Genomic DNA, 25,028 nt, shown 5'->3' on the forward strand with positions numbered 1-25,028 from the left:
AGGAGCCACTGTGTGGGTTCTGGGGATCTGAACTTGGGTCCTCACGCTTATGTGGCGAGTGTTTTATCCACTGATCCATCTCCCCAGCCCTCTAAACCGGTCCCCCCCCACCCCAGAAGGTAGCTCTAACACTCCTTCCAGCTCTGAAAGTAGATGCTGTTGTCCCGCGTTACAGATGAGGAAGCAGTTTAAGTATTTGCCAGCTACACAGCCCGCCCAGGTGGGTGTGGGATTTACGGGGGAGGAGCTTGCTAAAGCCGGTATTCACTGTCCCCCTCCCCAGCTGCATGTTCTCTAAAGGCCCCACTCGTCCCACTTCAAGCAGGCAGCTTCAAGAAGCATTTATAGAGCACCTGCTGAATACCAGGTTCTAGACTAGGCACAGGACAAACAACTGCGAACTAGGTGTGACTCCAGTCCTGGGCCCGCCGAGAGTATGGTAGGGAAGGTAAAGCCCTTCAGACTCCAGTGCTGTTCTCAGCACCAAGAAAGTGGGGTGTGTGAGCTGGAACTGCCTAAGGACTTGGGAGCTGGGTGGGTTGCTAAGACTTGGAAAGTCAGCATGGATGACAAGGGCTGGTAAGATGAACAAGGGGCATTTATATACAAGGAAACGGATGTGCAGATAGGTGCAATCACCTGCCAAAGGTCACAGAGCAAGCACCCAGGCATGAAATGAGCATTCCCCCAGGTGAGGGTCACTGGCCTGTGGCTGAACTAGCAACATTTCTTCCCAAGGAAGATCTTGTGGTCCGGAGCTCGCTCTCTCACCCACATACCCACTTATTCCTGGAACAGCCCGAGGCATCCCAGCAGAGCTGGGATTCTGAACACCAGGGGGCCCGTGCTGGAAGAGTCAGGACCTAACCTCCTTTCAATCCCTTCCGCTCAGGCAGCAGGAAGGGGCGCATGGATTTGAACACACTCGCACACACAGGTGGTTGCCTGTGGTAGAACCTAACCCTGGGCTCTGAACAGCAGAACAGGTGGTCGGAGCAAACAAAGACCACAGCCCCTGGAGTGCCAGGTGCTGGCCGAGTGCAAACACTGCCCCTTTCAGGCTGGACCTGGTAGTGCATGTTGTTTGTTTATGATTTTTAAATCTTTTTATTTACTAAAGAGAGAGAATGAGTATGCAAGTGCCCGGGGACCCTTTCCACTGCAAATGAATTCCGGATGCATGTGCCACTTTGTGCATCTGTCTTTCCGTGGGTACTAGGGAATGGAACCTGAACCCGGCAGGCTTTACAAGCAAACACCTTATCTGCTCAGCCATTTCCCCAGACACCTTTGTTTTTAATAAATTGGCTAAACTATATACAGCATCTCTTCTCACTGGGCACCTACCCTATCTGCAAGGGCTCGTGTACATGTGTGTGCAAAAATACTCACCTGAATAAATGGGCTCTAATTTTACAAATAAGAAAACTACCTTTCGGAGTGGTGGTGACTTGTCTAGAGTCCTACAGTAACCCACGTCTGTGTGACTCTGACAGTGTCCTGGGTGCTGTGCCATGTCCCTCCTGACATGTCCTGCCCTAGCACTCACCATCCATAACAAAGCCATCTCAGTGGTCCAGTTACCAGCTGGTTACCAACACCCAGCTAATCAGGCTCCTAGGGCTCCAGCCAGCCCCTCCTCACCTCCTGCCGAGATCAGGACAAAACTATAGTCTTCAGTGCAGTACAGCTAAGTGGGAAAGGGGGGGATTTCTCAAGGCACATGCTGAGCCTACAGACAGCTGCAGGGGCAAGAAATGAAGCCATCTGGAACCTTCCAGGGAGAGCCAGAAACTGTCACACTGGAGCCAGGTCTCCAGACTCAAAGCTGGGGTCCTTCCATGTGCTGCGGCCTCCACGTCTTCACTTGCTCTCCTCGGTGACCCTTCTTGTCTTCTCTCTCAGGTTGCCCGTCAGGAACCTTCAAGGCCAACCAAGGAGACGAGGCCTGCACCCACTGTCCCATCAACAGCCGCACCACTTCTGAGGGCGCCACCAACTGTGTGTGCCGCAACGGTTACTACAGGGCAGACCTGGACCCCCTGGACATGCCCTGCACAAGTGCGTCCCATCCCACCCCTAACCCAGCCCCACGCACCCACCAAAAGACTCCCAGTGAGGGGGATCAGCCGCGTGCTGGGAGGGAGGGAAACACAAGGTCCTGGGCTTGGCGTGGTGGAGTTGGTCCCCGGCTTCTGCCCGCTTCTGCTTAGTCACACGGACGATAAGGTCAAGGGTTTGATTCACAGAGGGACCGGGACAGGAGGCTTGGTGGAAGACCAGCACAGGAGCATCTGCAGCGATCACAGCGACTGCCCGACCCTGGTGGAGGCTCTCTAGGGAAGAGCAGTATACCCTGTTCTCTGTGTCGGTCACACAGCTGACCTCAGGGGCTTAAACCAACTGTACAGAATGGCTCTCTCAGAGTGAAGGGGCTCAGTGCTGGAATAGACTGGGGAATTCATGACAGCCTGGTTTTTACCCTCCTGGTCACTTCATATTCCAACATGGCTGCAGAAGCGCCAGGTACCACGGGCATCCTAGGCAGCAGAAAGAGGGAAAGGGCCCTACTGCAGCTGCCTGTTGCCCTCTTAAGACACAGCTCTTACTGTTTACCCTTCGTCAGTGGCCAGCACTTACTCACAAAAGGCTGGGAATTGTAGACTTTCTGCTAGGCAGATCACCGCCCTGAGTAAAGTTGGGGTCCTGTCATAAAGAATGGGGGAGTAATACACAGATATCATCTCAGACAGAATACTGGAACAAATGCTAAGGAAGCTGGAGCCTGGGGACAAGCACATATAGATGTATAGCATGATAGAACATTCTAGAATCTTCTCTCTGATGGGTGGCCAGAAGGAAAGATTTGGAGGCCGCCACTGACCCCGCCCCTTTCCTCTCCCCAGCCATCCCCTCCGCACCCCAGGCGGTGATCTCCAGTGTCAACGAGACCTCCCTCATGCTGGAATGGACCCCGCCCCGTGACTCGGGAGGTCGTGAGGATCTCGTCTACAACATCATCTGCAAGAGCTGCGGCTCGGGCCGGGGTGCTTGCACCCGATGCGGGGACAACGTGCAGTACGCACCCCGCCAACTGGGCCTGACTGAGCCACGCATATATATCAGCGACCTGCTGGCGCACACGCAGTACACCTTCGAGATCCAGGCTGTGAATGGTGTCACCGACCAGAGTCCCTTCTCGCCCCAGTTCGCCTCCGTGAACATCACCACCAACCAAGCAGGTGAGCCTCACGGATGTGAGGGGACTGTCGCAGAGTGCCAGGCAGTGCCCTGGCAGTCCTCGAAAAAGAATCCTCACATCTGTGGAGCAATTTAGTTTTTAATATATAAATGATTTATTTACTTGTTTTCACGTGTGCGTGTATGTGTGCACGTGCAAGTGCACGTTCTAATGCACAGGCCCGGATCTCTTGCCAGTGCCTATTTGGCTTTATGTGAGTGGCTTCAGAATTGAATCTGATCTGGCAGGCTTTGCAAGCAAGCATCTTTGGTCACTAAATCATCTCCCTAGCCCCTGTGGGACAATTACTTCTCTGAAGTATTTCATGAACCAGGATTGGTGGCACCTGTTGGTGGATCCCAGCGTGGGAGGCTGAAGTAGGAGAAGCATGAATTCGGAGGCCAGCCTGGGCTACATAATGAGACCCTATGTCAAAACAGCAAGGGCTTGGAATATAGCTCAGTGGTAGAGCGTTTGCCTAATGGGCATAAGAGTCCAGATTGGATCCTTAGCACTGAAAAACAGAGCTTTCCATGTGGGTCAACCTCCTCTCTGGGGAATATATATGTCCCTGCGCCTTGGAGTTGATAACGGTGACTGTCTTTCCTGGATCGCTTGTCAGTGAAGGTCAATGTTAAGTTGCTATATTAGTTCCCTTTCTTAGTGCCATGTCCAAATACCTGACCAGGGGCAACTTAAGGTGCAGGCAAGTGCCTTAGCCATGAAGCCATTGCTCCAGTCCAGCTCTTTTCTTTTTATACAATCCAGTACCCCAGACCATGGCATGGTCCCACCCACAGTTAAGCTGGATCTTCCCACCTCAGTTAACCTTCGTAAGATCATCCCTCACCAGCAGACCCAGAGGTGAGCAGTACAGAGAGCAGGTGACTTTGACCCAGGCAGCCAAGGGTCCAAGTAACTCCCTGCTCCTAGTCCATTGGGCCAAAAAGAGTTAGGGAGGAGAGAGAGGAGGCCCAGAGTGCAATGATGCTTGAGCCAGGTGGGCAGAGCAATTTCTATTGCATGGTCATACTGCATGGCAGAAACTTGACTGCATGGCCTCACTGAGCCTCGGAGCACGAGATGTCACCTCTGCAGTCGGTCTCGGTCTGTAGCACAGTGGAGATGGCAGCTCTGTGGAGCATCCAGCAGTTCCCAACAGTGCTTCCCACTCATCTCGACATTCCCTTCTGTGACCCCATGACACCCTCCATGGTCCCCCTGCTTCCTTCAGGGGAAAGCGTGCCAAGCAACACAGTCCTAGAAGCACCCCTGCTCCCCTCAGCCCGGCCCACCACCAGACCCCCGCCTCACCTCAGCCTCCCCAGAGACCTGCCAGCCAGAGTAGGCAGGAAATGCTTCTCACTCAAACCTCCACCAATCCAGGGGCCCCGTGGGATGGCCAAAAACATTATGGTGTCCACCGGGTGGGAACTGTATGGCCCTGATTTGTTCCCTCAGCCTTCACTGAATTCCGCAGTGAGCACAGCCACAAAGGCCAAATTGCTGAGGAGAAGTGAACCACTTTCCAGCCTAGAGGCAGGGACCCAGGCCAGGCCATGAAGGCTTCTTGGAGGAGGTGGAGTTCAACCTGCAGTTTGTAGAAGCAGGAGAATGGAGGAGAAAAAAAACAGAAGAGCCGGGTGTGGTGGCACATGCCTTTAATCCCATCACTCGGGAGGCAGAGGTAGGAGGATCGCCGTGAGTTCAAGGCCAGCCTGAGACCACAGAGTGCATTCCAGGCCAGCCTGGGCTAGAGTGAGACCCTACCTCGAGAAACCAAAAAAAAAAAAAAAGAAGAAGAGGAATGGAATTTCAAGAAGAAAAGGCAGGTCCAGGACAAGGAAGAGGGGGGCAACAACTCCACTTGGTGACAAGCCCCACTTCATCCCAAGGCCTGCACGTCCCGGTTGCAGAAGACATTCAGAGAGGTTACGTCACAAAGCTAGTGGTGGACTGGCGCTGAAGCTCTCCAGTGCTCGAGCTTAGCTGAGGGTCTTTGAGAACATGCGGGCATGACATCACACACAGGGTCTCTGTGTTTGCAAGACTGCGACCATGTAGCTTTTGATTCATGCATTTGTGGACATGGGGTGTGTCCAACTCTGGGAGAGCTGGATGGGGGTGTGTTTGACCACAAGTTTGTACAATTGAGTGTGGCTCCTCTCTGTCTCTCCGTGTGTGTGTGTGTGTGTGTGTGTGTGTGTGTGTGTGTGTGATGTAGCTTGATGCAGGAACATGTGGTGTGGCTGTGGTTGAAGGCCTGAGGGAGTGTAGTATTGTCAGACATACCAATAACACGGTGTAACAAACCCACCCCCGAATCTCTTAGTTTACACTAGGAAACTACAGTGCATAGGCCCCCACTACTTTTTTTTTATTGTCCTCACTTCCTATGGGGCCATAGGTGCAGTGGGATTACCCCCAGCTCAGGGCTCAGAGGCAGGGACACCTTAAAGAACCCCCCAAACCTCAGTTGTTGATCAAGTCACTCACAGCCCCCAGGGGCTCAGTGGCAAGTCTCTCAGTCCCAACCAAACTCTGAGCAGCCCTGGCTCTTGCAGGGATGGAGGGTGACCATACTTTTCAAATGGGAGAAGACAGAAAGGAAGCTTCCAGAGTCCTTCTGTCACCATAGGGGCCTCCCCAGCATCCACTGGGGTCCTGGGATGGAAGATCAGCTCCTGCTGAGCCCCTCCTGTTTTAGAGTTGACCGTGCCCAGAGAGGAGAGATGGGGCAGGGGCAGGGTATGGCTTCTGGAAGGAGGGTGAGGGGAGCTCTCCACATTGAATATTAGAAGAAACAAGCACTAGTATGGAGCAAGGACTTGTTTTTTTTAATATATTTTTTATTTATTTATTTGAGAGAGAGAGAGAGAATGGGTGCACCAGGGCCTCCAGCCACTGCAGATGAATTCCAGATGCATGTGCCCCCTTGTGCATCTGGCTTATGTGGGTCCTGGAGAGTCAAACCGGGATCCTTTGGCTTTGCAGGCAAAGGCCTTAACCGCTAAGCCATCTCTCCAGCCCAAGGACTTGTTTTTACGTCTTAGTTTACTGTTGCTTCAGTGTAGCGTTAGTGTAATAGCCAGATAATGCAGCCATAATGCTGTGTAACAAAACCACCTCCAGACTCAGTAGTTTACAAGAGCAAACATTTGTTTTCTAATTGATTGGGAATCAATTAGGGTTTGGCTCATCTTGTCAGACCCACTATGCTGGGCAGACCTTCAGGATGTGGGCTTCATTCAGTCTCCCTAACCAGCAGCCACTCCAGGCTTATGTATGAGGGTGGTGGAAGCCACACCATACCACATCAGCAGCCACCCATATGGGTGGCCAAAGCAAGTCCATGGCCAAGGCCAGCACTAGTGGGTTATAAGGCATACTTCTCCCACCATGAGTGGGTCCTGCAGTTACAGGGAAAAGGATATGGGTTTATAATCCCATGACAGAAGGGAAGACTGGAGACTGTCACACACATAAAGTCACCTCTTTCCTTGGGCCTCAGTGTCCCAATGAAACTGCATGAGAGCCAGACAGGAACCTTGTCAGGACACAGGTTCTTGGTCTTCACCCAGACTTGCTGACATAGAGCCCCAGGAGTCGCTCTGAGAATCCGTACTTTTACCAAGTGATTTGGGTGTTTCTTACCGTTAAACAAATTTGGGAAACCCAGGGGCTGAAGAGATGGCTTAGCAGTTAAGGAATTTGCCTGCAAAGCCAGAGGGCTCAGGTTCAGTTCCCCAGGACCCACGTAAGCAAGATGCACAAGGTGGTGCACACGGCTGGAGTTTATTTGCAGTAGCTGGAGAATGGAGTGCCCATTCTCTCCCTCTCCTCTCTCCCTCTCTCTCTCTCTAACAAAGAAATTAATTATGTATATATTTTCTTAATTTGGGAAACCCAGGTCCAAGTGAGTCTTCACCCCTTTGAGGCCTCCAAGGCATGGCTTTCCCCTGCTCTTAGTTCCCCACTCCTTGAAAAGCCCCTTATGGGGCTGGGGTGAAGCTCAGTTGGTGGAGTGTTTGTCTAGCTTACCCAAAGCCTCCCAGCACCACTTAAACCAGGCGTGATGGCATACATCTCTAATGTAGCACTTAGGAGGTGGAGGCAGGAGGATCAGAAGTTCAAGGTCTTCCTCAGCTACATAGCAGATGCAAGGCCAGCTTGGGATGTATGAGACCCTGTCTCAAAAGAATAAACAACCCTCTTCCTGCCAAAAGCATAAAAGGGCTAGGCATGGTGGGACATGTTTGTGATCTCAACGCTCTAGGAGTAGAAGCAGGAGGATCAGGAGTTCAAGGTCATTCTCAGCACCTGTACAGTGAGATCCAGACCAGTCTGAGCTACATGAGATTCTGCCTCAAGGAAGAAAGGAAGGAAGGAAGGAGGGACAGAGAAAGAAGGAAGGAAGGGGGAGAGAGAGAGAGAAAGATGGCTTAGCAGTTAAGGCGCTTGCCTGCGAAGCCCAAGAACTCGAGTTCAAATCTCCAAGTCCCACGTAGTAGCCAGACACACAGTGATGCAAGCATGCAATGTCATACATGCACACAAGGGGACGCATGTGTCTAGAGTTTGTTCTCAGCAGGCTGAAGGTCCTGGTGCACCCATTTGCGCTCTCTCTCTCTCTCTCTCTCCCCCCCCCCCTTTCTGTCTCTCAAAATAAAAAAGAAGAAAAAAAGAGAGAGAAAGGAAAGAAGGAAGGAAGGAAGGAAGGAAGGCAGGCAGGCAGGCAGACAAGACCTGTATGCTGGCATACATATGCCTTTAACCTCAGCACTCAGGAGGCAGAGGTAGGAGGATCACCATGAGTTTCAGGCCACCCTGAGAATACACAGTGAATTCCAGCCCAGCCTGGGCTAGAGCAAGACCCTACCTTGAAAAAACAAAAAATAAATAAATAAAAGTAAGAAAGAGAAGGGAGAGGGAGAAAGAAGGGAAGGAAGGAGGGAGAAGGAAGAGCCCAGCTGATCTGGGGAGGTGAGGAGTCTGAGATATGGGGACAACCCTGCAAAACTGAGGCCACTACTGAATGACCTCAATTCAGATTTAAACCCAGGACATTGTGCTTCCCCATTTCTTTCTCTCTCTCTCTCTCTTTTCTTTATTTATTTGAGAGAGAGGAAGAGTCAGAGAAAGAGAGAATGGGCACTCCAGGGCCTCCAGCCAGTGCAAATGAACTCCAGACACATGCGCCCCCTGTGCATCTGGCTTACATGGGTCCTGGGGAATTGAACCGGGGTCCTTAGGCTTTGCAGGCAAACGCCTTAACTACTAAGCCATTTCCCCACCCCTGCTTGCCCATTTCTGAAGTCAACAGAGGCAGAGTCTGTATCCCAGCAGGCAAAATCAAGGCCCAGCAGACCCAGCCCGTGCAGATGACCAGCTCCTGAGGATGAGAGGACTTGACTCAGAAGGCATCCTGCAAGGGGAAGCATTGGAGCTGGGCTCCCGAGTCTAGAGAGGCTTCTAACAACAGAGATGGGATCATGCAGAGAGGAAGGTGACCCCAGGGAGAGAAGTGCAAGGGGCAGTAGGCAGGGGTTCCCCTCCCCCCTTGTCCCTCCTATGCATCTTGAGTGCAGAGCTGTTGCTCATGTGCCTCATAAGGCCCTTCCTCCAGACCTGAGCTCCTCTCGTTGCTCACTCTCCCCACTCAGACACCCCTCTCTGGCTGGGCACCAAAGCTTCAAGTTCCTGCGGCTGAAATTTTAGCCTTAAGTCTTTGATCCTGTCTGTCTGCCCCACCATCACCGCCCTGCGGTATGCATTGGCCTGCTTTTCCTCCCCGTGGCTGTCCGGGCATCCAGAGAGGGAACACCCCATGGGGAGCACGCCGTGAGCATTTACAGAAGGGTTCTGGGAAGCGTGCAGGGAGGTGGGGCGTGGCAAAGCAAGAGAGGACCGGAAAACAAGGAGGGGCCTCTCTGTTTCCAGACCATTGCATTCAGTGGTAGGTTTTAGACAGACCCTAAAATTCTGCACATAAATATCTAGCTCACTGCCTTAAAAGGAAAAAGCCTTTCTTTTGGGCAAGCAGTAGACTGCTGCACTCACAGTCAGTCCCCTGGCAATCGCCGGGCCAGAGCTGTCTTCTGACTTCATAAAGCCATCACGCGCCTTCCACCCACGATCCACCTTTGCAAAATGCCTTCCACTGTAGTCATGAGTTGCGCTCAGGAACCGAGGAGGGCGGCTGGGCTGCCACGAAGGACTAAGACGCACCCGGAAGAGGTCAAGTTTGTGCCCAGGCTCACTGGCTGGGAACAGTCAACCTGGGCCTGAGTACAGCTAGCTGTCCAGAGACCATGGGTCTCAATTAGACCTCCATCCTGTCCCTCAGCTTGAAACACAAGACTATCGGTGGGGCAAGAGGAAGGGTTCCACTCCTTGAGGAGGTAGAATTTTTAGGTGAACATTCAAATGACCAGCAGGGACAGCTGTATAGCTGTAGGAGGTAGAGGGGGTCGGAATCTCGGTGGCACCAGACTGATCTTCAGGGGACCTTTAGCACCCTGAGCCACGCTCCAAGGCTGCACTGAATACAGCCAAAGCCCTTGAGCACCCTGCAGCCACCTCCACCAGGTTTTGGAGGTGGTGGGAAGGGTCTGGATTGGGAGTCACACAGGCAAACCTGACTTTCATTTATTTTATTCTATTCTGTTCTCTCTCTCTCTCAGCATGCCAGGACTTTTGCCACTGCAAACGAACTTCAGACACATGTACCACTTTATGTATCTGGCTATTCATGACCACTGGGGAATTGAACCTAGGCTGGCAGGGTTTGCAAACAAATGCCTTTAAATGCTGAGCCATCTCCCCAGCCCATATATTTTTAAAATATTTTATTATTTATTTATTTGAGAAAGAGGCAGAGAGAGAGAAAGAGAGAGAGAATGGGCACACCAGGGCCTCTAGCCACTGTCAAAGAACTCCAGATGCATGCACTACTTTGTGCATCTGGCTCTCTGTGGGTACTGGGGAATTGAACCAGGGTCCTTAGGCTTTGTAGGCAAGCACCTTAACCACTAAGCCATCTCTTCAGCCCCCATATTTTATTTTATTCTGTTTTGATGCAAGATATGTAGCCTAGGCTGACCCCAGGCTCAATATGTAGATAAGGATGACTTTGAATTCCTGATTTTCCTGCCTTCCCCTCCCAAGGGCTGAGAATCACAGGTGTGCACTAGTGTGCCTGTCTCAAACCCGACTTTGCCTCCTGCCCAGTCCCCAGCACCACACAATCTTAGGGCAAGTCTCAAGTCTTAGGACAACTCAAGTCTGCTCACTGTCCCCTGTTGTTCTCATCACCTCTTCTTCCTAGGCTAGAAGGTCTTCACTTAATACCAAGATGCCACCCAGGCGATCCTAGCCTAGGAAGGCACTGAAAACCTGAAAATCATCTTGTTTCACTATGACCATAAAAGCCATCCCCTCCTTACTGTGAGCAGGGACTGGCCAACCCTTAACGATGAGTCTCATGGTGTTCTGAGGTTCTCACGTCACTTTGGTTTATAGATGAAAGGACAGCTGCACCCTGTGGTGAGGGATGCATGCCCTCAGCCATCCTGGCAGGAAGGGTCAGAGCCCGAATAATGACATCACTACACGGTGAGGGCCAGGGGTAGCCAGTTGCCTGCCTTCTATAGAGATGGATAGTGGAGCACACGACCATCCACACCAGTGTCAGCTGGGCAGCTACAGTATGTGAGGCATGTACTGAGCAGTGGACTGGCCTGTCCTCCCATTCCAGTGGTTTCACAGACCCTGTACTTCCTGTGAAAAGAGCCCTCACTCCCCTGGCCTCACTTTCCCCACCCACAACATGGGCTTTTACAAAGGGCGGTGAGAGTTAGCAGTAAGTAATACAGTGTGGTGTTTGAATGTAAAGTGTCCCCACAGCCTCATGTGTTTGTAATGAAGCCTCAGACTTGTTCCCCAGCTGGTGAAGCCTTGGGGAGGTGGAGCCTTGCTGGAGGAGGCATGTCACTGGGGGCTGGTCCTGGAATGCACTTTGCTGCACTCAGCTCACTCTCTCTACCTCCTCCTTGCTGAGGTGGAGATGTGACTCCTGGCTATCTACTCCTGCCATGCTTTCCCCACCATAATGAAACTTCACCTTGAAACTGTAAGCTGGAAATAAATCCTTGTTTTTCTGTAAGCTGCTTCTGGCTGGGTGTTTTGCCCAGCAACAAGAAGGTTCCATGGAGACAGAGGACCAGCTCCCATAGTGGACAGTATATGGCCACTGCAATTTCCTGTAGCTCACACCTATTCCAAGAGCACACAGTAGGACCTCATGGTTCTGAGGTTCCGAAGCTAATTCCTCAGCAGCAACAGGTGCCTTGCTGCTGATGCTTCAAGGTAGTTTATATCTTGGGGGAAAGAAGTTGTTTTTCACAATAGTGAGGCTTAAATACAAGGTGTCATGCACACTAAGCAAATGCTTTACCAGTGAACTGTCTCCCCTTTCAGTGGTTTTTTGTTGTTGTTGTTGTTGTTGTTCTTGTTGTTTGTTTTATTTTGTTTTGTTTTTGAGGTAGGGCCTTGCTCTAGCCCAGGCTGACCTAGAATTCACTATGTAGTCTCAGGCTGGCCTTAAACTCATGGTGCTTCTTCTACTTCTGCCTTCTGAGTGCTGGGATTAAAGATGTGCACCACCACTCCCAGCCCTAGTTTTTATTTTGAGACAGGGTTTCATCAAAATGCCCAGGCTAACCTTGAACTCTCCTGTATCCCAGGCAGGCATTGAACCTATGTTCCTCCTGCTGGGATGACAAAACCAGCTTCCTCCCCCTGATTGTGGAGGCTGTTTGCAGAACTAGGTTCTAGGAGGAAAGGTTCAGCTCCCTTCAGCTGGGCCACAGAGGCCTGCCTAATGTCTTCATGCAGAGCCTGTGACATCTTGAAAGCAGCCAGCAGGCACCTGGTTCTTCCTGAATGCAGCTGCCCAGCCCTTGGGTGCCCCTCTGGGAGAGCCCCTCCCCTTCTAAGTGGTTAAGTTGGATCTGTAAAACAGTTCTGGCAAGCTCCACCTCAAGGGCTCTGTCATCTGTGTGTAGGGTCACACAGCCCTGAGATGAGAGTACGAACATCTTAGGGGTCACAGTGCTGCCCACCCGCTCATCACAGATGATAATAACATTGAAACACCCCTGCATCCCCGGGGCCTCTGCTCACCTCTCATGTACATCTGTTACCTAGAGGGAAACTGGGGCCCAGAGAGGTTCCAAAGTGGGTGCCCAGGATTCCACAGCCCACCCCTAACAGAGCAACTCCCCAGCCCCCTGGCCAGGTCCATGTAAATGACACCTTGCACATGGCTTCCTCATGGAAAGACACTGAACTCTCCTGTTCCTCAGTGCTCCTCTGACCTTCCTGTCCCGCTGGGGATGGGCATCACTGGAACTGACATAAGTTTGTCCTCATCTCTTCTCTGCCTGGGGAGCTGAGAAGATCAGAGAACTCTAGTGAGCCCAGGTCTCCAGAAAGAGGACAGAGAGGGCAAGAGCGAGCACGGGCTCCTCTCCCTCCCCAGGCCCTCTGCCTGCCCTGCACTGGGTGCTCTGATCCTCCCAGCAGCTGCGGGAAAGGCATTGCGGGCAAAAGTCATTGAAAGATGGATTCCCTGTGTGTTTTGTCACCGATGGAAAATAGGGATGAATATTTCACAGCAAAGCTGAGGACAGAAAACAGGCAGCATTGAGTCCGCTCACAGGTCAGGAGGTGACTGATGGCAGCCGTGATCCTGGAGGGCTTATGTGCCCTCCACTGCAAGTCAGCCTCAACTCTTTGGGGTTTGTTGGAGTTGACTACTGTCAACCTGTATGGAGTGGTCCTGGAAGTGGCTGTGGTGAGGACTCAGTGTGTCAAAGCCTCCAGTAGGTCTGCCTGTGCATGTCCTCCTGGTAGAAAGAGAACCGAGATAGCGGGCAGACACACACAGGGACTTTGGCAAGTCATGTCCATTATATCCAATTGTCCAAAGCAATATAGTCGAGCCCAGAGTCAGAGAGATGGCCACCAAGCGGCAAGGGCAAGGGGTATAGTTATAGAGGGCAAGATATAGCCAGTCTAGCATGGTGGCTTGGACAAAATGAGAACATTCTTTTTCTCTGTAAAGTATGTTGGAAAATAGGAGTTGTGACAACCATTGAGCCATCAGGGTCCCACGTCCCTCAGGGATTCTTGATCATATGGACCAAAATGATTGCAGTTTCCCCAGCATCTCCACCATGACCTAGGCAAGAGGATAGAAGGCGAATGGAAAGGAAATTTTTCTCCCTTTTAAGGTGACTTCCTAGAAGTCCTGCATAATATCTCAACCTACCTCTACTAGCAAACTCATTCTCGTGTGGCTACTCTGGCTGGTAGAGACTGAGAAAACACAGTCTTTTATTTATTATTTTTATGTTTAATTTTTGGTGTTTTTTTTCAAGGTAGGGTCTCACTCTAACCCAGGCTGACCTAGAACTCACTCTGTAGTCCCAGGTTGGACTTGAATTCACAGCAATCCTCCTACCTCTGCCTCCCAAGTGTTGGGATTAAAGGTGTGTGCCACCATGCCCCAGCAAGAAAATGTAGTCTTTTCACTGGGCCTAGCTAAGAACCAAGATTTTTTATTTTTTATTTATTTTTTATTTTTTTGGTTTTTCGAGGTAAGGTTTCACTCTAGCCCAGGCTGACCTGGAATTCACTATGGAGTCTCAGGGTGGTCTCGAATTCACGGCGATCCTCCTACCTCTGCCTCCCAAGTGCTGGGATTAAAGGTGTGCACCACCACACCCAGCTTTAATAATTTATTTTTTTATTGACAATTTCCAAAACCATAGACAATAACCATGGTAATTTCCTCCCTCCTCCCACTTTGAAACTCTACTCTCCATCACATCCCCTCCCCCTCTCAATCAGTCTGTCTTTTATTTTTATGTCAGCATCTTTTTCTCCTATTATAATGGTCTTGTGTAGGTAGTGTCAGGCACTGTGAGGTCATGGATATCAAGGCCATTTTGTGTCTGGAGGATTGTGTTGTAAGGAATCCTACCCTTCCTTTGGCTCTTACATTCTTTCCACCACCTCTTCCACAATGAATCCTGAGCCTTGGAAGATGTGATAGAGATATTTCAGTGCTGAGCACTCCTCTGTCACTTCTCAGCACCACGGTGCCTTCTGAGTCATCCCAACATCACTGTCTTCTGAAAAGAGAAGCTTCTCTAATCAAAAGTGAGAGTAGCATTAATATATGGATATGAACATTAAGAGAAGTGTTTACCAGGTAGTTTGTTGAGCATAGTATATACATTTAGCTAGACACCAGCAGACATTACACCCCTAGGGCTCATGACTACCCCTGTTGTTTTTCAGTATCAGGGATGTATTCCTTCTCATGGAGTGGGCCTCCAGTCCAATTAGAGGGCAGTTGGTTTTCCCCATAACAGACATGCCACTATTGCACCCATTGGCTCATCTAGCCTGGCTGGCCAAATATAAGGCTTTCAGTGTCCACTGTTGAGTATCTCCACTGGTGATTTGTCTCTCTTCCATTGAACTGCATGCAGCATGGCTTTTTCCAGCTTTCTGTCAGCTGGTCTACATGGAGGAGGTTTTTAGCTCAGCTGCAGCAGGATTTCTCAGTGACCTTGCAGCCCAAGTATGTGGAGTCTTCAGCCATAGAATCTTACCATCTCTTCCTGAAAACTAGGATTTGTTAGTGGGTAGCTTACTTGAAGCCTTTCACTAGTACATGCTACTTGAGGGTGGGAATGAAGAGAGAGACAAGACCCTTGCTTTCAGATAGCATTGCTGCTCTAAGGCAAACAAAGTGTGTGTGGTGGTGCATGGCTGGAAAGGACAGGCAGTCTGGGGAGACATCTCTGAGGAGGTGACATTTGAGAGGAGACCTGAGCACAGAAGAGGGTGGGCCATTGAAGACAGGAGGGAAGGGGTTTCCAGGAAGAACACAGAGGCCAGTTTGGGGAGAAGGCTCAGTGGGTAAAGTACTTGCTGGGCAAGCATGAAGAGCTGTGTTCAGACCCCCAACACCCACGTAAAAGCCTAGAGTGACCGGGCATGGTGGCACACGCCTTTAGTCCCAGCTCTTGGGAGGCAGAAGTAGGGGGATTGCTGTGAGTTTGAGGCCACTCTGAGACTACAGAGTGAATTCCAGCTCAACCTGGGCTAGAGCAAGACCGTACCTTGAATTAAAAAAAAAGAAAGAAAGAAAGAAAGAAAGAAAGAAAGAAAGAAAGAAAGAAAGAAAGAAAGCAAGCAAGCCAGGTGTTCTGAGGCACACCTTTAGTCCCAGTGGTAGTGGTCAAATCGAGGGACTCAGAGACTCCTAAAGGCTCACTAACTAATCTAGCCAAATAATTGTGCTCTAAATTTGACGAGAGACACTGCCTCAAAAAGTAAAAGTGAGCCTGGGTATGGTGTTGAACACCATTAATCCCAGCACTTGGGAGGCAGAGGTAGGAGGATCACCATGAGGTCGAGGCCACCCTGAGACTCCATAGTGAATTCCAGGTCAGCCTGGGCTAGAGTGAGACCCTAACTTGAGAAAAAAAAAAAAGGAGAAAACAAAAATGGTTTGAGGCCCAGGTGGGAATGACCTTGGTATGTCTGAGAACAGAAAGCAGGAGAAAGACTGGGAAAATGGTTCCATGGTTAAAGGCACTTGATTGCAAAGCCTGACAGCCAGTGTCCAATTCTTAAACTACCCACTTAATCTGTATATAAAAAGTGATACAAGAGTATGGTGTTTATTTGCAGCAGCAAGAGGCCCTGGTGGGCATGTGCACAAGCATACACACACACACACACACACACACACACACACACACAAATTAAGAAATGAAGAAAGAAAGCAGGAGAGAGTGAAGAATAGTGACTAAGAGACTTTCCGAAATGGGGGCATTTGGCAGCCACTGAGGGCCATCCTCGAGAGCAAAGTCTCAAGAGCAGTACTGTGGCCTTCAAGGCCATGGGTCTCGGCCTGGTATGGGACTCAGACTGCCCAGTGGCAGCCACCGCTCCCCTCCTCATGCCCCCTTAGCCTGTGGGCTCTGCGACCCACGAAAGGGAAAGGCCAGGCGTAGGCCTCCTGCCTAGTGAGGCCCGAATTCCCGCCTTCTGCCTGGCCAACATCTCAGCTTACCCATGCCCCTGTCCTGGGCTGGCATCCCAGTCCAAAAGCGTTCTTAGAGCCTCCCTCACACCACCCCAGTGCCAGCATGCCCTGGGGAGGGAACACAGCTCACAGAGGGACTTGACCAAGCCCCAGGCAGAAAGGAGCAAACTCTCCCCAGTGGCTTACTGGAGGACAGCAGAGTCCCCGGCCACCTGTTAGGGCAGAGCAAGCCCACCCAGCCAGCCTTCCCTGCCCGCTCAGCCACGAGCCTCTTCGGTGCTGTGTCCCCTGAGGCACCATCTCCTGGCAGGGGTGACAGGGCAGCACTGACCCCATCGCCTGCCGGTGTGCCCGGCTAGTAATTGAAAATACCAAAATTCCCTGAGGGCCAACTTCCAGGAAACCTGACCCCGGGTGGGCGCGGCATTTGGAGGGGCCGGAGGACATCCAGCTGTCCTTTTTCTCACCGTTAATCCCCAGATTCCAGGAGAGGGGCCAGCTCCGCTGGACTTCGCTGGCCAGCCTTGATCATCTCCCCTGCAGATGCTGCCTCCTCATCATGCCCTGGTTATGGGGCTTAGGGGCTCAGAGCCCAGGGGAGTTGCCTGAAACCCAAGCCTGCCTTGCGGCCCAGACCCCCCAAAGCCTATGAGACCCGCCTCACCCACCCCCACCACAGCTGAACTCCCAAGGCAGGGAGGTGAGTGGGCGTGTGGTGTTGGCTTTGCGGTGTAGACTGGAGCTCCAGGGTGTCCTCACAGGCCCTTTCTGGGCCTTCTCAGACCTTCCTAGTAAGCCTGCATTACCACAACTCAAGTGGGCCTGGGTTCAAATCCTCACTCCACTGCATGCTACACGTGACCTCTGGTTTCTTCACACAAACCCTGTACCTCTTTGTGGTCTCATCTGTAAGGTGGATGTAATGCCCACATCATGGTTGACACGAGCGAACTGACTGAGTTAGTGGGTGTTTTTGGCTGAGGCTTGAAGTGGACCTCAGACTGCCCAGGCCAGGGACTCTCCTGAGTGGGCATCTCAGGGTTCAGTAAGTCATCAGGATGACAAGTTAGTTTTAGCAGAGGACCAGGCTGCCACCTACTCTAGTCCTTCCATCACACCCTAGGGCCTTCAGGACAAGGCCAGGCTCCTAGGCTAAGCTCTGGTCTCAAAACCTGGGGCTTCACCTCTCTCTTGGAGTTACTGGTCCAATTACTTCTTAGCACGGAGCTGGGGGCAACCACAGGGAGGGTCCAGCCTGGATAGGTGGGAGGCACAAGCCACACAGGGCCAGGCTGTGAGAAGTGGCATTGGAAAGTGGAACATGTACCCACCAGCACTCAGCTGCCCGGGACTCTGGACTGACCATGTCAACATCTGCTGTGTGACTTTGGACAAGTAACTTCCCCCTTCTGGCCCCAAATCTACCACCTGAGTGTGACCCACTGCCCAGCCACATCGACTTCACCTGGGAGCTGGTTAGAAGTTGAGGTTTCCAGCACCGCTCCCCTGAGAACTGCCATGTCAGCGGCTGGGGTGGGGCGGCAGGACCACGTCTCCCCGTTAGGCTGACACTTGCTTAAAAGTAAGAGGATGGGCTGGAGTGATGGCTTAGCGGTTAAGCACTTGCCTATGAAGCCTAAGGACCCTGGTTCAAGGCTTGATTCCCCAGGTCCCACGTTAGCCAGATGCACAAGGGGGTGCACGCGTCTGGAGTTCGTTTGCAGTGGCTGGATGCCCTGGTGTGCCCATTCTGTCTCTGCCTCTTTCTCTCTGTGTCTGTTGCTCTTAAATAAAAAAATAAAAATAAGCAAAAAAAATTTTAAAAAGGGTAAGAGGATGGGCTGAAGAGATGGCTTAGCAGTTAAGGTGCTTGCCTGCGAAACCTAAGAACTCATGTTTGAATCTCCAGGTCCCATGTAGCCAGATGCAGTGATGCAAGTGTGCAGCGTCACACATGCGCCACAAGGGGGCACTCTGGAGTTTGTTCACAGCAGCTAAAGGCCCTGGAGTGCCCATTCTCCCTCCCTCCCTCCCTCCCTCCCTCCCTCCCTCCCTCCCTCTCTCTCTCTCTCTCTCTCTCTCTCTCTCTCTCTCTCTCTCTGTCTCTCAAAATAAATTAAAAAAAAAAAGTAAGGCAAACTACAGGACACAGTCTCTTGGGAGGTAAAATTTCAGGGACTATCAGGAACACAAAAGCTTGAGCCTAGGCCAATTTGTGAATGTGGGTTCCACATAATCCTGAGTCTCTAACTGTCTCCGGAGCCTAGCCTGGTGGCAGCCTGCGGGACACACCCACTGGGTTGAAAGACGCATGGAGACAGAGACCATGTAGCAGTTGCCTTCTCATTGCTGGGACAAAACACCCAGCCAGAAGCAGCTGATGGGAAGAAAAGCTTTGTTTCAGTTCACTGTCTCGAGGGAAAGCTTCATCCATCATGGCAGAGAGAGCATGGCAGAGCTGAGACTGGGCATCACATCCTGTCACAGCAGCTGGGAGGGAGCAGCAACAGTGAGCTCCTCTAAATACCCAGCAGGGACAGGCAAGATGTCTTAGTGGTTAAGGCACTTGCCTGCAATGTCTAAGGACCCAGGTTCGATTCCCCAGGACCCACGTAAGCCATATGCACATGGTGATGCATGCCTCTGAAGTTCATTTGCAGTGGCTAGAGGCCCTGGCATGCCCATTCTCTTAATTAATTAATTAATTAATTAAAAATACCCAGTAGGGCTGGACTAATAAACCTCAAGGTCCACCCCGACCAGTGACACACCTTCTCCAGCAAGGTTCCACCTCCCAAAGGCTCTACAACATTCCCAAATTGCCACCAGCTGGGGACCAAGTATTCAAAACACATGAGGCCTTGGGGGACGTCCCACATTCAAACTACCACAACCCATGAGGCTTCTGTCTGGAGCCCAGGCACCCAGCATCTCCAGCAGGAGCATTCCCAGTGGTATTTCCCTGTGGTGGGGCCAGGCACACACTCCACCTTCACACACACACACACACACCTTCCTAAAGCAGCCTTGTCATGTCAGGACTCCAACTCGATGGGTGTGGAAACAAAGGCTTGGAGAGGTGAAAGACCCTCCCACAGGTCAGTGGCAGGAGGGGCCACTGGTGCAGGGGTCCACCTCAAGACATTTTGGGTGTCTAGGTGGGAGTAGCCCCGCCTGAGCCTTCTGTAGATCTAAGCACAGCAAACTGGGTGAACGAGTGCAGGCGGTCGCTTTAACTACATGTTCCTTGTCCATCCTCACAGGCTCCATGTGCATGTGGGGCTCCACTGACTCCATGCAGGAAGGCAGTGCAGCCCTGTGGGTTTGCACGATCCTCACACTGGCCTGAGTCTGGGCGACTCCAGAGTGACTCACGTGGTTGTTTTCATCCGGGCCTCATAGAGGAACCCCATCCTCAGGAGAACAGAACGCCTAGTAACTGACGAGGGCACTGTGGCCGCAGAGGGTGGGTAAAGGCGGGGGGGGGGGGCGGCTCTGGGACTGGAGACAGGACCAGAGGATTAGGAGAGGTTGAGGAGAGAGCCAGCCTGGAGCACAGTTGGGGCAGGATAGCCCAGCGTCAGTGCAAACACTCTCTCTCTCTCTCTCTCTCTCTCTCTCTCTCTGTGTGTGTGTGTGTGTGTGTGTGTGGCGGGGTAGTCCATGTGTATGCAGATCCTCACAGCCCATGCACACATGTTCAGAGACCGGAGAAAGCCATCCAATGTCTTCTTCCCTTGAGTTTTACTAAACCGAAACTTGTTAATTTTCAGTATGACTGACCAAGGAGCCCCAGGGATCCCCCTCTCATATACCCCTCAGCTCTGGGGTTACAGGCATGCATGGCCAGCCTTTTTTTTAAATATACTTTATTATTTATTTATTTGAGAGAAAGAGGCAGATAGAGAGAGAATAGGCACATTAGGGCCTTCAGCTGCTGCAAATGAACTCCAGATGCATGTACCACCGTGTGCATCTGGCTTATGTGGGTCCTGGGAAACTGAACCTGAGTCCTTTGCCTTAACCACTAAGCCGTCTCTCCAGACCCCGGCCCGGCTTTTCCACATGAGTGCTGGGGGTCAAACCAAGGCCCTCATGCTTGAGCTCAAACTCTCCATCTCGCCAGCCACCCTCCAAGTGCAGCTACTAACCCTATCCCAGGAGAGGATCGCATGGCAGGTCACAGTACACACAGTAGCAGATGACACTGTGGACCCTCCCAGAGCTCTGGACCATGTGCCAGGCTCTACACTGAGCATGATCCAACTCCCATCCCAGAGCTGCTGTCTCCAGAGTGGCTGGAAGCTTAGTGGGGACCAGCAGCCTTCCAGGAAGGAGGAGCTGAGCTCATCACAGAGCCTGGGCCAGGGTCTGAGTTCTTCCTCCACGTGGGGGCTGCCACCCCATCTAGGCCATCTGGGGATGACTTTTCCATGGTTCCTTGGAGTTCTGGAAGGGAGTCCAGGCCTGCTTAGTGGCTTCCAGGCCAGATGCTATAAGAGAATGGGCAGGGAATATTGGAGCTGCTAGGCCCCAAATGCACCAGCCTGGCCAGGTGCAGAGGAGACAGCTGAGTCCAGAGAAGGTGACAGCTTGCCTCTGGTCACACAGCCAGTTAGCAGGGGACACGAGGGACATTCTGGGGAACAGGCTGGGCTGGAAATGGTGCTCCCTGAGTTCCTACCAGACTAAGCCAGGTTGGTATTCAGTGTAGCCAAAGCCTTGGGTGACCAGGTGGAGGTTGGAAGAGAAGGGTCAGCCTTAGCATTCAGGTGTCCTGGTGGCGGCCAGGACTAGGGATCTCTGTTACCAAAATGCTCAAGAGCAAGGGAAACTTCAGGAGGTGCTCCCTCTACCCCATGAGTCCTCCGTCCTCCATGGGACTACCAGACCTTGGGCTCAGAGAAGCAACGGGGCTAGCAGAGGAGCCCACCAGAACCCATGCCTGGATGGGCCCCTCTGGAAAGAGCAGCCCTCTCAAGCCCTGGTCCCTGCTAGTTAGGGGACCTCTGGAAGCCCACAGACACTTCCATGCCTTTACCTGTCCCTGTCACCAGGGCCACACCTGACACAGTGGATGCTTTGTGAGAGCTTGCCCATTGGAGGAGGCAAAAAGACATTTTGGGTGTCTAGGTAGGAGTAGCCCCGCCTGAGCCTTCTGTAGATCTAAGCACGGCAAACTGGGTGAACGAGTGCAGGCGGTCGCTTTAACTACATGTTCCTTGTCCATCCTCACAGGCTCCATGTGCATGTGGGGCTCCACTGACTCCATGCAGGAAGGCAGTGCTAGACCCGGGGCATTGTAAATGTAGGGGTCAGGGACAGGCCATGACCATGAGTTCTCAGGCCACTCCCGGCCCACTTTAGACCTCAGTTTCCATGTGCACAAAACAAGGGACTTGGATCAAAGTCCTTCCAGCGCTGAGCACAATCAGCCTTCACATCTCCATCCAACAGGGACAGCGGGTGCCGAGGACTAATGGACTGACTGTCCCATGGGCTGATTTGGTTGAGGTGAAATTCACGCAACACACACTAACCATTTGAACACATGCAACTCGGTGGGGGTTCATGTGTTTACCATACCCTTTCCCTATCTGCTTCTAAAACATTGTCACCAACCCCAAGAGAAACTTCTCGGCTCCACCCAGGCCCAGCCCCCCCCCCGCACCCCCAAGCTCTTGGATACCACCAACCTGCGTTCTGCCCCTGGCAGCTCTTCCCGGTATTGCTAGCAATGGAGTTGCACACTGTGACCTGGGCTATCTGTCCATCATTTAGCCTGTCGGACCCAGTAGAATTCTTGTCCAACCTCCTCTTGGGGCCAAGCCCAGTGAAGGGCCCAGTGCACCTCCCTCAATCTGACATGGCCTCAGTTTCCCCCGGTATGTCCAAGGCTGTCACTGTAACCACAGCGGCCTTGTCGGGGGAGGGCGGGCTGCTATCTGCTCCCTCACTGGCCTTGTGGCCTTGATCCGGTGCTTTTCCCACCCTCATCCCACAGCTCCCTGCCTGTCCAGGTCCCTCTGAGGTAATCTGTGCCTACGCTGACCTCTGACCTTTGGCCTCTCTTGCAGCACCGTCGGCCGTGTCCATCATGCACCAGGTGAGCCGCACTGTGGATAGCATCACCCTGTCATGGTCCCAACCCGACCAGCCCAACGGTGTGATCTTGGACTACGAGCTACAATACTATGAAAAGGTAGCCGTGTGGCCGTGGATCCCCACCTCCCCAAGGGCCCCTTGTCTGTGCCCAGCCGGGCATCCACCCTCCTGCTCAGCCAGACGTGCTGATAACCACAGGGCAGAACCAGGCTCTCCATCGGCTGTAAAGCCTCTAGCAGGGGCCTTGGCCTCTCTGAACCTTCTGTTCTAGTCTGGGGTACCAGCTGATTGTCTGGGTGACATGCCATGCTCAGCCCTGTTGCCAGCAAGACCCCTTTGGTCTGGACCTCCAAGAACCTGACGTTGTGACAAACTGGTTCTCCAAAACATTTCACTTAGCCATGATGGTGAGTCCTCACCTAAGAGTCCAGAGCATCTGTGGTGGGGACACCTGAGCTTCCCCTGGGCTTCTCCAAGCTCACCCCAGGCTATCTCTGAGTGCCTCTCAGAGACGTCCCCCTCTAGCTTTTAGACCAGACCCACAGTCCCGCTTCCGGGACCCACATTTGGAAGAGATGCATTGAAGTAGGAATGAGAACCGAGAGATCAAAACCCACTTACGTCCTTAACCAGCTATGTGGTCCCAAGCAGGCCAAATGCAGATGAGACTGCCACGCAGGTGAAAGAGAAGAGCCACTGTCCCCAGCCTTGGCTCTGCTCCTCCACTCTGCCTGCCGTGGGTGGGCTTGCTCATCGCCATGTGCGGCCTGCTGAGGGTGGGCGTAGCCTCTAGCCACTCACATTGCTGAATGTCAGACACCCTGGGTCTCCCTCCTTTGATTGGCGATTTCTCCTCCCTGCTGCCATGGGGACTTTCACGGGCTCTTGGGAGGGGTGGCATAGGGCTTCCGTTCTGACCAAGGTACCAATGGCTGATGGGAAATCCTTAGTTGAAAGGGAGCCAGAAGTGGCTCTACCTGAAGGCAGGGATGGAGATAGTTGTGACCAGGCCTGCCGGGCATACTTGCTGAGCCTCCACTCCCTTCCAGCACCCTATCCGCTGCTGGGTCACCCGGAGTCTGCTGAGTCCTCACCTAGGCTTGTCACACACTGACCCAGCCTCAGCCAGATGCTCATAATCGCTGGCTGCCTCACGCGTCCCCGCATCCAGGTTGTGGGTTCCAAGAGGTCAGGGTCCGCCCCTGCCCAGCCACCACCTCCTCCCCAGTGCCCTGAGACTGCCCCACAGAGAGAGACACCTGACAGATGCTGACTGAATGAATGTATTAGTAACTTCTTCTTTGCTGTATCCGAATGCCTGACAGGAAGCAGCTTAAGGGAATAAAGGTTTGTTTCAGCTCACAGTTCCAGGTCCCAGCCCATCGCGGCCGGGCAGGCGCGGTGGCAGGGGCTCGAGGCAGCCGCTCACATTGGGCACAGTGGGGAAGCAGAGTGAGAAGAATGCTGGTGCCCAGCCTGCGCTGTCCTTGATACGCAGCCCAGGACCCCAGCCTAGGGAGTGTGCTGCCCACAGTCAAGGTGGGTCTTCCCACCTTGATGAACCTTATCTAGATCACCCCTTGTGGGTGTGCACAGAAGCTCACTTCCTGGGAGAATCTAGGTCCAGTTAGGTTGAAAGCTAATAGAAAACACCACAGTGAAGCAAGGAGCCGAACCCCTTTGCCATGGGTGTGCCCTGCCACTGCAGCCCAGGGTGGCACATGCATTCCTGTTCGTCAGGCTTATGGTCCCCTATCTCCTCCCTGTGCCCTCTCCCCTGTCTGCCAGGGTCTTCAGAGTCCCGTCAACATAGCCACCTTCACCAACAGTGAACGTTCTCCTCCCACAGACTCTGCCACTCTTGAAAGCCTGACACGCTGGCAGTGGGGAGGAGGGGGTGAGGGAGGACTCCAAGTCTCCCCAGGGTGCAACCAATGAATGAGTGCATTGTGTGGATGAAGAGAGGGAGAGGATGGGGCCTGTGAATGAAACAGGAAACAGAGGAAAGCTGGCTGCCTGCGCCAGCCACTTCCTGCCCCTTCCCACTCGGGGCCAGCCCCTACTTGACACGCTTTCCAATCTCAGCCTTAAAATGCTGCCTCCTCCGAGAAGCCCTCCCACACTGCTCAGACCATGATGGGCTTATATTTGACTTTCCCTGGCCCCATGCTCTTCTGCATAGCCCTTGCCACAGTCATATATTTGCTGCCTCTGCTTTGAGCTACAAGGTCAGTTCTTTCAGGGTAAGACCTTGCTGTTACCCCTGCTAGGTCCCCAGCGCTTGGTGTCCAGTAGGTGTGCAATAGGTGACCGTTGGATGTCTCACAGAAGTGGTCACGGGAGGCACGAGCTATGGTTCTGGAAGAAGCAGCCCGGTCCCGCGCTGCCCTGTGGTGTTCTGAAAGGTGGTGCCATCCTGCGTGTCTGTACCAGCTGCTCCCAGACCCGGGAAGCCCTGCCTGGCAGGGGCCAATATTTCTGTCCCTCTAGCAGGGACAGCTTAGCAATTCTGAATTTAAAAAAAAAAAAAAAACTAATTAAGCAGCTTTGTGA

The 25,028-nt window shown here is 52.5% G+C and overlaps 1 protein-coding gene across 4 annotated transcripts in view; it reads left to right on the forward strand.

Annotated features, from left to right (window-relative positions):
- Ephb2 (EPH receptor B2) overlaps positions 1 to 25,028 on the forward strand; it is a 186,217-nt gene that overhangs the window by 133,059 nt on the left and 28,130 nt on the right. For all 4 annotated transcript variants that reach the window (XM_045150353.1, XM_004657541.3, XM_045150352.1 and 1 more), the window contains exons 4-6: positions 1,906 to 2,061; positions 2,907 to 3,242; positions 22,448 to 22,572. In XM_045150353.1, the coding sequence (XP_045006288.1) occupies positions 1,906 to 2,061; positions 2,907 to 3,242; positions 22,448 to 22,572 (617 nt within the window). The remainder of the gene's footprint in view (positions 1 to 1,905; positions 2,062 to 2,906; positions 3,243 to 22,447; positions 22,573 to 25,028) is intronic.

Source organism: Jaculus jaculus, chromosome 5 (genome assembly GCF_020740685.1).
Source record: "Jaculus jaculus isolate mJacJac1 chromosome 5, mJacJac1.mat.Y.cur, whole genome shotgun sequence".
NCBI classification, from domain to species: domain Eukaryota; kingdom Metazoa; phylum Chordata; class Mammalia; order Rodentia; family Dipodidae; genus Jaculus; species Jaculus jaculus.